The 12,889-nt window shown below is 42.0% G+C and overlaps 1 protein-coding gene across 3 annotated transcripts in view; it reads right to left on the bottom strand.

Moving 5' to 3' along the window:
• MYO7A (myosin VIIA) overlaps window positions 1-12,889 on the bottom strand; it is a 199,889-nt gene that overhangs the window by 8,529 nt on the left and 178,471 nt on the right. For all 3 annotated transcript variants that reach the window (XM_067466470.1, XM_067466469.1, XM_067466471.1), the window contains 7 exons: window positions 11,179-11,332; window positions 8,826-8,981; window positions 6,866-6,971; window positions 5,428-5,541; window positions 4,341-4,428; window positions 1,987-2,093; window positions 1,612-1,797 (listed from right to left, as the gene is read on the bottom strand). In XM_067466470.1, the coding sequence (XP_067322571.1) occupies window positions 1,612-1,797; window positions 1,987-2,093; window positions 4,341-4,428; window positions 5,428-5,541; window positions 6,866-6,971; window positions 8,826-8,981; window positions 11,179-11,332 (911 nt within the window). The remainder of the gene's footprint in view (window positions 1-1,611; window positions 1,798-1,986; window positions 2,094-4,340; window positions 4,429-5,427; window positions 5,542-6,865; window positions 6,972-8,825; window positions 8,982-11,178; window positions 11,333-12,889) is intronic.

Here is a 12,889-nt window from a genome sequence, read left to right as displayed (position 1 = left end):
TGTATGGGCAAACCTTGGTCCTCCAGGTGTTTTGGACTTCAACTGCCACAATACCATTGTGAAAGTTGAAGTCCAAAACACCTGGAGGGCGAAAGTTTGCCCATACATGTTCTACATGCAACATTTCTCAACCTGGGGGTCGGGACCCCTGGGGGGATCATGAGGGTGTTTCAGAGGGGTCACCAAAGACCTCTCTGAAACACACTATATAATCTGTTGGTCATGGGGGTTCTGTGTTGGATGTTTGGCCAAATTCTATCATTGTTGGGGTTCAGAATGCTCTTTGATTGTAGGTGAACTATAAATCCCAGGAACTACAACTCTCAAATGTGAACTCCACCAGTGTTCACATTTGGGCATGTTGAGTTTTTGCGCCAAGTTTGGTCTGTGTGCCAAGTTTAGTTCAATTCCATCATTGGTGAACTATAGGTGAACTATAAATCCCAGCAACTACAACTCCCAAATGTCAAGGTCTATTTTCCCCAAACTCCACCAGTGTTCACATTTGGGCATGTTGAGTTTTTGCGCCAAGTTTGGTCTGTGTGCCAAGTTTAGTTCAATTCCATCATTGGTGAACTATAGGTGAACTATAAATCCCAGCAACTACAACTCCCAAATGTCAAGGTCTATTTTCCCCAAACTCCACCAGTGTTCACATTTGGGCATGTTGAGTTTTTGCGCCAAGTTTGGTCTGTGTGCCAAGTTTAGTTCAATTCCATCATTGGTGAACTATAGGTGAACTATAAATCCCAGCAACTACAACTCCCAAATGTCAAGGTCTATTTTCCCCAAACTCCACCAGTGTTCACATTTGGGCATGTTGAGTTTTTGCGTCAAGTTTGGTCTGTGTGCCAAGTTTAGTTCAATTCCATCATTGATGAACTATAGGTGAACTATAAATCCCAGCAACTACAATTCCCAAATGTCAAGGTCTATTTTCCCCAAACTCCACCAGTGTTCACATTTGGGCATGTTGAGTTTTTGCGTCAAGTTTGGTCTGTGTGCCAAGTTTAGTTCAATTCCATCATAGGTGAACTATAAATCCCAGCAACTACAACTCCCAAATGTCAAGGTCTATTTTCCTCTAACTCCACCAGTGTTCACATTTGGGCATGTTGAGTTTTTGTGCCAAGTTTGGTCCAGATCCATCATTGTTTGAGTTCAGAGTGCTGTCTGGCTGTAGGTGAACTACAACTCCAAAACAAATCCTTCTAGTATTTTTTATTGGTCATGGGAGTTCTGTGTGCCAAGCTTAGTTCAGTTCCATCATTGGTGGAGTTCTGAGTGCTCTTTGATGGTAGGTGAATTATAAATCCCTGCAACTACAACTCCCAAATGACAAAATCAATTCCCTCCAACCCCACCAATATTCAAATTTGGGCATATCGGGTATTTGTGCCAAATTTGGTCTAGTTAATTAAAATACATCCTACATATCAGATATTTTACATTACAATTCGTAACAGTAGCAAAATTATGGTTATGAAGTAGCAGCAAAAATAATTTTATCATTGAGGGTCACCACAACATTAGAAACTGTATTAAGGGGTCGCAGCATTAGGAAGGTTGAGAACCACTGCTCTACAGGGCTTAGTGGAGGAGCCAACCTACCCTCTTCCAGTCATCAGGGGACAGCTGCCGGATGAGAGGCTCGGGGACCAGCTCCTTGAGGAGTTTGGGGATGCTGGGGAAATAGGATTTGTCGTCTTCAAATTTCACCCTATAGATCAGGGCTCCCAGCTGAAGGACTTCTTCCCGGCTGCATTTATGGTAGCCACGAAGGTACTTTGGTAATTCCTGTGCAGAGGCAGAGAGAGGGAGGAAGCATGCTACAGTATCACAAGAGGAAAGAGTTGGTGCAAGCATGCACACCCTGAAGCAAATAAGCAAGAAAATATGAATGGTGTCTCCAGAGGTGTAAGTGACTTGCCAAGAGGTTTCTTATACTAGTCTTCTGCTTATTAATGCTGGACGTTTGGGAGGTACCTGATAGTAGTGGAAGATGGAGTCAGCCATTGAATCCTTTCCAGGCACAGTATTTGTCCACAACTTTTTCATGAAGAACACTTGGTACGTGAGAGAAGGCACTATCCCTATCCAAATAAAGAATGGTAACATTAAGGAATAGATAATTTGAACATCGTGTGCTTAAATATGTATTGCACCGCACTGTTTTAGCTCCACTGACCAGGGATATGTAAGGTGTGTTTGCTTGTACAGTGAAAGTACGATAGCTGGGACCCAGCTACGCTGGTTGTGTAATGCGGCTCTGAATTAGAGAAGGGAACACGTGTGCGAGACACAGCACAGAGTCGACAAGGTAGCTTGGTTAAAAGGGGGAGGGGCAACAGGCAGGATTGTCTCTCAAGAGCCATGTTGCACAATTAGCGTAACACTACCAGCACTGGATCCCAGCTATCATACTTTTACCACTTGTACTAAAGGATTACAAACATGATAACATTTTTCTCCAAACAAACAAACAAACAAACAAACAAACACTATCACTGCACATTGAAGAATGGCTTAAGGAGGAAAAGGATTGTTATAGGTTTTTCAGGCTATATGGCCATGTTCTAGAAGCATTCTCTCCTGACGTTTCGCCTGCATGTATGGCAGGCATTCTCAGAGGTTGTGAGGACCTCACGACCTCTGAGAATGCCTGCCATAGATGCAGGCAAAATGCCAGGAGAGAATGCTTCTAGAACATGGCTATATAGCCCAAAAAACCTACAGCAACCCAGTGTTTCCAGCAATGGAAACTTTCGACAATACAAGGAAAAGGATTTTCGCTCAAGCCTAGGAAGAGCATTCAGTCATTTCACAGATGAAAACCATGTCAGCAAGTGACATCAAAGGGCGATCACAACTGCAAAGGTTATGAATGAACACGAATGCACAAACTATGAAAAGATGCTGCAGTTTGCATTTGTCCAAGCCTCTTGGGAAGAGCAGGACTGAATCCCATTCTGGGAGAAAGGTGGGATAAAATTCAATATGTATACACTGTCAGTCAATGCACCATTTTGGGTTGTTGTAGGTTTTTCGGGCTGTTTGGCTAAGTTCTAGAAGCATTCCTTCCTGACGTTTCACCTGTATCTATGGCAGGCATCCTCAGAGGTTGTGAGGTTTGTTGGAAACTAGGAAATTGGGTTTATACATCTGTGGAAGGTCCAGGGAGGTCTGTTGGAGGTAGGTGTGAATGTTTTAATTGGCCACCTTGATTAGCATTTGATGGCCTGACAGTTTTTAGTTGTGGCTTGTTATTGCCTGGGAAATTCCTTTGTTGAGAGATTAGATATTCCTGATTGGCTACCAGTACTAAAAAAAACCCTCTTAAATTATAACAGTACATAAAAACAAAACTCAAACACAGGGGAACTCCAGACAAGAAACAGTCAGGAACACCTGATCACCTCTCAACAAAGGAATTTCCCAGGCAGTAACAAGCTACACCTAAGAACTGTCAGGTCATCAAATGCTAACCAAGGTGGCCAATTGAAACATTCTCATCTAGCTCCAACAGACAAGAGTTGTTTTCCCCAACTTAGACCTTCCAAAAATATATAAACCCAATTTCCTAGCTTGCAACAGACCTCACAACCTCTGAGGATTCCTGCCATAGATGCAGACGAAATGTCAGGAGAGAATGCTTCTAAAACATACAACCCAAAAAACCTACAACAATGCAGTGATTCCAGCCATGAAAGCCTTTGACAATAAAATGCACCATTTTGTTTAAGTTAAGGGAAGTTATATTCCATTGATTGATTGATTGACTGACTGACTGATTGATTATAACCTGACTTTGTTCCAATAAGGGATCCAAACTCACCCCACAGATGAAGCCAAAATGCAGCCAAAAACCTAATCGTAATATTAAAAACACTTAAAAAACAATATAATAAACTATACTATTGAAACAAAACTACTGTACTGTATAAGTATAGACATTTTAGTAAAAAAAAAAATATATGAAAACATAGCAAACTTCCACCAACATTAAGATCCTTGTAGGGCAACAGGTTCATAGCCAAAAGCCTGTATAAGGACCTCATCACACTAGAGAATGAATCCATTTTAAACCCAGTTTCTGCCTCCTGCAGAATTCTGGGATTTGTAGTTTAGTGTGGCTGTTAAAGGCTCCTCCCTAAACAACAAACCCAGGAATTCTGCAGGAGGCAGAAACCTGATTTAATGTGGATACATTCTCTAGTGTGATGAGGTCCTAAATCAAAAGCCTTTGCTTGTTGGTGGAAATAGCATGCCTTTCAGAACTCACACCAATTGCATGGAATCAAAACAACACTGAGAATATGGGAAAGTATTATAGTATTTACCATCTTTTGCTGGTCTAGCTTTCTTGATCCAGTCAGTTAGGTGCCTGACAAAATCAAAGAAGAAGTCTCCTTCGGGTACACTGATGACCTGCAAGAATATATGTCATTAGGAACAAAAATAATGAACCACAATGAGCAGAAAGCCTGTAATTTTGTGAGTCTTACTGGCTGGGGAATAATTTTATTTTTTTACCATATTTATATACCGCCTTTCTCAGCCTGAAGGCGACTCAAGGCAGTTTGCACTCTGCACAATTCGATGCCCCCCAACATATAAAATACAATTTAAAATACAGTTTCATAAAAAGTCAATAAAATCATACATTATTAACGTCTCCTTACTGAAATCACTATTCAATCGCATCGTCAATCATTCAATGGTCTATTGTTGCCTGTTACATTGAATTTGCAAATGCCTGATCAAAAAGCCAGGTTTTAACCTTTTTGCAAAATGTTAAGAGGGAGGGGGCCAATCTAAAATCCCTAGGAAGGGTGTTCCACAACCAAGGGGCCACCACTGAGAAGGCCCTGTCTCTCATTCCCACCAAGCACATCTGAGATGGAGGTGGGACCGAGAGCAGACCTCCTCAGACGATCTTAAAGTCCTAGATGGTTCATAATGGGAGATTCGTTTGGACAGGTAAGCTGGGATGGAACCATTTAAAGGCCAAAGCCAGCACTTTGAATTGTGCCCGGTAGCAGACTGGCAGCCAGTGGAGCTGTCGCAGAAGAGGAGTTGTGGGCTCCCTGAGCGCCGCTCTCTGAGTGCCGCCCGTTGGACCATTCGGAAGAACAGTCTTCAAAGGCAACCCTACATAGAGTGTATTGCAGTAGTCTATACGGGATGTAACCAGAGCGTGGACTACCGTGGCCAATCATACCATTTATATTTGGGTTTTCCCACTTTCTTGGGGATTCCGCACTGCGAACCCATGCAAATGTGGTTGCAGGGACAACTATAATCCATCCCCTGACGTCTTACCCAAAAGTCCCCTGTCACTTGTATAAGTTAATGGAACAACAGATATATCTACTCTTTTGGGAAAGCATCCATAATCAGTGAATGAAGTCTTGGCTGCTCACTCACCTTGTCAGAGATTTTGACAAAAAGGCTGAAACCCTCTGATGTCTTCAGCAGCAGCCGGTTGGAGATGTTCTGGCAGAAATCCTTTGCTTTTGTGCTTGATTCCACTTCAAATGCCTGTTGAGAAAATGGAAGATTTTGCACTTCTGCCATCTCAGGACTTAGAAATTGGACAGCTCCTTTTGAGAGGACGAGGAGGCCAATCAGTTGGTGGAGAAAAGAAGCCTATCTATGTAATCAGGGCTTTTGGTTTCTTCTTATCTTTAGATAACACTCCCACCTTCTCTCAAAAAGGGAGTTAGGCTGTAGCCACACTGCAGAATGACAGCAGTTTGACACCACTTTAACTGCCATGGCTCATTGCTATGAAATTCTGGGATTTGTAGTTTTGTGAGATATTTATTTACCCATCTCTGTCAGAGAATAAATTACAATAAACTACAAATCTTAGATGACTGTGGCTTTCAGCATAACTTCCTGACTCAAAGGAACACACAAACCCAGCAGCACTGAAGGGTTGCGTCATAAAGACTGAGGACTATGACACTTTTTTAAAAAAGTGGGACATTTAAAAAAATACAATTCCACAATTCCAAGGAAGTCACAATCATTAGATCTTATCAGGGATGTTAATAACAGGCATTCTACTAGGGACTAAGAGCTTGGCATATGGCTTTATGTCTGGATCTATGGGCAGTTGTGAGCCCCAAGGAGAGGTTGTGGCCTGGTCAGTTTTTGAGTGTTCAGAAGATGAGGCTGGGGATGCTGGAAGAGTTTCAGAGGACTCAGAAAGAAATGCTTTGGAACCTTTTAGCAGCAATGTTTTGGTTTCGCCTGGTGGTTCCCAGGTGAATGGTGATGGCCATTCCCATGGGAACTTACCAGAAGTGCTGTCCAAGGAAATGGAGGAAGATGAATGTTTGTTGAGGCCAGAGAGATTAGAGTTTCATCAATAGGACCAGCAAGTAAGGACTCACTTCTCCTACTGGTTCAGAGATAAGGAGATCAGGTGGTAAGAAATAATAATAATATGATGGTGATGATGATGTTGTTGTAATGTATAGGTTTCAACTGTGCAATGATAGTCAGTGAAGCAACTGGCAGGGGGCTGGACTGGATGGTCCATGAGGTCTCTTCCAGCTCTATGATTCTATGATGCGCTATGTCCTGATATGAAATGTGTCCCCACTCTGCATTGGGGCACTTCTTTGAAGAGTTTCTGCAATGTAACTATGGATCTGCAGGGTTACACAACATAGGCCATGATGTGGGATGTTGACCAGAATATCTTGGAGACCTTCCATTCATAGGGCTGCCAAATTGCCTACTGGAGGGCAATTAACCACAGGCTCTCTTTGACCCAATTCTATCAATCCACCAGACAATAGGTTCTCTGTGGGTCTCCACTCTATCTCCTTTTTTCAATTATTTATCTTTTTACCTCATCTGTGTCATCCGGGAAGTACACTTTATGGAAAATCTGAGTAGTTTTGTGCTGAATGGCCTCAACTTCTACTAGATGGGGAGGGTATTTTCGAGATCCATTCCTATCAAAGAAAAAGAAAGCTTACTTTTAGCAATGACATTACAAACGAAGTTTCTTCATGAAGGAAGCAGCAAGCAATTTAACCATTGTCGAAGGCTTTCATGGCTGGAATCACTAGGTTCTTGTGGGTTTTTTCGGGCTATAGAGCCATGTTCTAGAGGCATTTCTCCTGACGTTTCGCCTGCATCTATGGCAAGCATCCTCAGAGGTTGAGAAGGTCTGTTGGAAGTAGGAAAAATGGGTTTATATATCTGTGGAATGGCTGGGGTGGGGCAAGGAGCTCTTCCCTGCTGCAGTTAGGTGTGAATGTTTAGCTGATCACCTTCATTAGCATTTGAAGGCCTGCCTGAGTCTGGGAAAATCTGTTGCTGGGAGGTGTTAATCTGTGCCTAGTTTTTTCCTCTCTGTTGTTTAGCTGTTAAAATTTTAGAGTTTTTTAATACTGGTAGCCAGATCTTGTTCATTTTCATGGTATTAAAAAACTCTAAAATTATAACAGCTAAACAACAGAGAGGAAACAAACAGGCACAGATTAACACCTCCCAGCAACAGATTTTCCCAGACTCAGGCAGGCCTTCAAATGCTAATGAAGGTGATCAACTAAACATTCACACCTAACTGCAGCAGGGAAGAGCTCCTTGCCCCACCCCAGCCATTCCACAGATATATAAACCCATTTTTCCTACTTCCAACAGACCTTCTCAACCTCTGAGGATGCTTGCCATAGATGCAGGCGAAACATCAGGAGAAATGCCTCTAGAACATGGCTCTATAGCCCGAAAAAACCCACAAGAACCTAATTTAACCATTTTTCTTCCAGGTTGTTGTAGGTTTTTTCAGGCTATATGGCCATGGTCTAGAGGCATTCTCTCCTGACGTTTCGCCTGCATCTACGGCAAGCATCCTCAGAGGCATCCTCATTTTTCTTCCCCTTGTAAGAGATGCCTTCAAAAGGACAGTTTTCTAAGCCTATTCATAATTTTTGCAAAATTTGTAGGTGGTTCCTTTGAACAGGAGAGAGTATTTTACACTAGAAAAATAATATTTCTATGAAAAATTATTATTTTCTGCATAGAAAATGCATCCTGACTAGGAAATGTTGCTTTCTACGCAAATCAAGCATGTGCAAATTTTGCGCAGAATAAATCCTCAATGACAACATTTCTGCACAGAAACTGCATTTTTCTGTGCAGAAAAATAATATTTCTGTGTATTGTCGAAGTCTTTCATGGCCGGAATCACTGGGTTGTTGTAGGTTTTTTCCGGCTATATGGCCATGTTCTAAAGGCATTTTCTCCTGACGTTTCGCCTGCATCTATGGCAAGCAACCCAATATTTCTGTGTTCAAAAATCTGTATTTTTTGCACAAAGCAACCACATGTGATTTTTGGCCCAAATAAGTCCCAACTTGCAAAGATTTGTGTAAATCCAAGGATTGACTCAAATCTTTGCAGTCTGAGACTTATTTGGGGAAAAATTCACATGTGATTTTTCCAAGTTTTTTTTAATATTGTTGTATATTTTTTCCCATCCTTTCAATGCTAACATATTGCTTTTAAGAGAAGATGCCAAGAGATTATTTGGGGCCATTTGCATGTAACATCCCATAAAATTAATGCAGTATGGCACCACATCAAGCTGCCATCATTCAACACTATGGAATGATGGGAGTTGTAGTTCTACAAGCTCTTTGCCAAAGAGTGCTGGTGCCTCAATTAACTACAATTCCCAGTATTCCATAGCATTGAGTCATTGCAGTTAAAGTGGTGCCAAACTGCATTAATTCTACTGTGTAGATGCACCCTCAGCATCTACCAATTTGCGATGAAGTCTTCTCATGGAGTGGGCAGGTTACCTTAATGCTTTCTGCAGCCTCTGCATGCAATCATTGGCGAGTGGATGATGCTTCCGAGACTGAATGAAGCGCTGGACGTGGGGCAGGAGAATGTTGCTTGGCGGGAAAAGGCCTGTGCACAGCCAAAGCAGCTCCCAACCTTTCTCTTCACTATATCTTTAAAACAAAACATTTCAAAAGTGTTGAATAAAATGAGTCATTGCAACATATCCATCTTAAGAGCCATTTAAAAGCAAAAGTCATTAATGAGACTAATAAGTCCCTACCCTCCTTTTAGTTACCATCTTTGTGTCTGGAAAGAAAGGACTGAAATGCAAAGAGCTGATAGATTTCCTTTGGAAAGTCACTAAATTTTCTCTTTGACCCCTATTATACACCAGAGCTTTCCAAACTGTGTGTTGTGACATGACAGTGTGTTGGCTGCAATTTTTGTATGTGTCTGTATCTCTTATTAGGGGTTGGTTTAATTTCAAGTTTGCTAGTAAAACTGAATTATTATGTCACAAAATGATGCATGTCTCTTCCTCCTCCTCCTTCGAAACACAACAAGATTAGTACACAGCAAACAAGATCACTATGCTTGTTTTTGTATTGGATCATATGTTGGACACTTTCCAAGTGTGTGATGTATTGGATGAACAATTGTGCAGATCTGAGTATGGTGGCCTTTTGCAGCTGACAGATGGTAATTTTGTCAGTGCCAATTGTGTTTAAGTGCAGGCCAAGGTCTTTAGGCACTGCATCCAGTGTGCTGATTACCACTGGGACCACCTTGTCTGGCTTGTGCCAGAGTCTTTGCAATTCTATCTTTAAATCCTCCTATCGTGTATGCTTTTCCAGTTGGTTCTCATCCATAATGTTGTTGCCTGGGACTGCAACATTGACGATCCATATATTTTTTTGACACGATCATGAGGTCAGGAGTATTGTGCTCCAAAACTCTGTCAATCTGAATTTGGAAGTCCCAGGGTAGCTTAACGTGTTCATTTTCTGTAACATTTTTAGGGATGTGATCCCACCAGTTCTTTGTGGCAGGCAGATGGTCTTTGTGGCACAAGTTCAAATGGATCATCTAAGCAACTGTGTTGTGCCTCTGCTTGTAGTCCGTCTGCATGATCTACTTGCAGCAGCTGAGTATGTGATCCATCATTTCATCTGTTTCCTTACAGAGCCTACACTTGGAATCTGTCGTCGACTTTTCAATTCTTGGTTTGATAGCATTGTCAGAGCCAATTGTTTTAAAGTGCGGGTTACATTTATTTATATCCTGCTGTTGCAACCCAGAGCAGGAAACTGGACCCTCAGACAACAATCCACCACACTTGACTTCAGGAAAAACAATCCTTTTTTATTGATGAAAGATGAATACAAAATAGAGGAAATATACAAAGGTAAAAAGTCACAGTAAAAATCAGCAACAAGACATGTCCATAAACAAGATCATAAAACCCACAGCAAAACTGCTGAATCCTGGAACCTGTTAGCAATCCACTAACCGTACTTGGAACAACTAGAAAACCTCCGAGGAACAAGGAGACTTGAATCAGGAGACCTGCAAAAGCTTGCACATGAATCTGGAACGATGCCTGGTCTGAAGCTGCATTTAGGCCGAAAAATCTATTGCGAGATACGCCTGAAGTTTTTGTTTGCATTTCTTTCAATCTAGCTGACCTACGTAAACTTTGTGTTTCTCCCTGGCTCTGCCAAATCTGCCCCTCCCTATCCTCATTAGGCAGACCAGTTGTCAGATTCTCTGGAGAACTAAGACTGGGAGGAAAAGAGAGTGAAACTTCTCCGCTCGGCTTGGAATGCATGTCCTCAAGGGAATCTTGACTTTCATTTTCCAAGGCTGTGGGATTTTCACTACTCAAACCATCATCATCTAAATTGGCCTCAGAATTCACATTGACATCTACATCGGCATCAGGAAATACAATCAGAAAATCAGGTTCAGGTTCACACACAGGCTGAACCCCAACACCTGCTTTATCTCCCCCAAAAGGGATTCAAGTGGCTCTTAAAAAGTATATCACTAATATGAAATGTCTGGAAAGCTCTGGTATAGACTCTCTTGTTAATTTTCATTATGGAAAAAACTATGACAAATATTATTTCATAAATACATATCTTGGAGGGAAAAAAAATTACTTTCCCCCCTCCTTTCTCCCAATATTTCCCCAATACTCAAGGCGGCTATCAACAAACATGACACAATACAAATTAAAAACAAACCAAATGCATGTAAATGTAAATATTAAAAAAACCCAATGAAATCTTTGTGCCATGAAGCATATAAATTAAAATACAACGAAAACACAGTTTAAATACTATTAAGACAGCACAAATTTCTTACTTGATGTGGTTGTCTGTGAGCTGCTTCAGAATCTGAGAGTAAATCTCGTCCTTGAGCGGCTCTGCTTTCAAGGCCCCTTCAAATATTTGGTCTGTGAGTTCATTGACGGAGCGGGTTCTTTTGGAAGGGTAGTCGCCCATATACTTCAGGACAGGTGCACAGAGCCAGTTAAGGGCATAACAGCTGAAACTGGCATTTATTTGGGAGCAATTTTGTCCAATGTAGTAGTGTGTATGTATTCAGTTCATCTTTGGGTGAATGGAGTTGTACATGATGGGTCATTCTGCATTGTGTGGACATACATGCTCATTGGGGTGTGCATTTGGGTGCAAAGTGCTGAAATTCAACACAAGGGACTATCAAAGCATGACTCTGTATACAGAAATTAATAATTAATAATAAGTAATTACTAATAATTAATAATAAGTAATAATAATAAGTAATAATAATAAATTAATAATAAGTAATTACACATCTCCCCGTATCTTCCTGGAGTTATTTGGGACATTGATTCAGAAAATTGCACTGGATAGACTGTGACAGTTCTAGTTTCTTAGAGATGGTCATCTCTAAGAAGATGGGAAGTCTGATCTGGCCACTTCCCATCTTAGAGATGGGAAGTCTGATCTGGCCACACTGGTCCACGCTCTTGTTACATCCTGTATAGACTACTGCAACGCACTCTACGTGGGGTTGCCCTTGAAGAGTGTTCGGAAACTTCAACTGGTCCAGCGAGCAGCAGCCAGATTGCTGACCGGAGCGACATACAGGGAGCACACCACCCCCCTGCTGTGTCAGCTCCACTGGCTGCCGGTTCAATTCCGAGCACAATTCAAGGTGCTGGTGTTGACCTACAAAACCCTTTACGGTTCCGGTCCAGTGTATCTGTCTGAACGTATCTCCCTCTACGTCCCACCCCGGAATCTGAGATCATCTGGGGAGGCCCTGCTCTCGACCCCACCGCTATCACAAGTGAGGCTGGTGGGGACGAGGAGCAGAGCCTTCTCAGTGGTGGCCCCTCACCTGTGGAACTCACTCCCGGGGGAAATTAGGGCATCAACATCCCTCCTCTCCTTCAGGAGGAAGGTAAAGACATGGTTGTGGGACCAGGCCTTTGGGCAATCTGACATTTAGACATGGCAGCCAGATGGATAGGACTGAAAGGACTGACAACAGAATTGCTGTTTTGTTAACTGATGTTATTGTCTTTGTTGTTATGTGATGCGGGCATCGAATTGTGCCTTGCTTTTGTAAGCCGCCCTGAGTCCCCTCCGGGGTGAGAAGGGCGGGGTAGAAGCAACCGAAATAAATAAGTAAATAAATAAATGGTTTTCTATGGGTGAGCAGATGGCATCTAGTAGATGGCATATGTTGCATATCTCAAAAACTAGAGCTGATGGGTGGAACTGGTGCCATTTTGGTTAGCCGCTTTGAGTCCCTGGGTTGTTGTAGGTTTTTTCGGGCTATATGGCCATGATCGAGAGCATTCTCTCCTGATGTTTCGCCTGCATCTATGGCAAGCATCCTCAGAGGTAGTGAGGTCTGTTGGAACTAGGAAAAAAGGGTTTACATATCTGTAGAGTGACCAGGGTGGGACAAAGGACTCTTGTCTGCTGGAGCTAGGTGTGAATGTTTCAACTGACCACACTTTGAGTCCCCTTTTTATCGTAAATAAATAAATAAATAAATATGTTATTGGCTTATTTTGAGC

This window comes from Anolis sagrei, chromosome 3 (genome assembly GCF_037176765.1).
Source record: "Anolis sagrei isolate rAnoSag1 chromosome 3, rAnoSag1.mat, whole genome shotgun sequence".
NCBI lineage: Eukaryota > Metazoa > Chordata > Lepidosauria > Squamata > Dactyloidae > Anolis > Anolis sagrei.
This window is presented reverse-complemented; position numbering and strand designations above follow the sequence as displayed.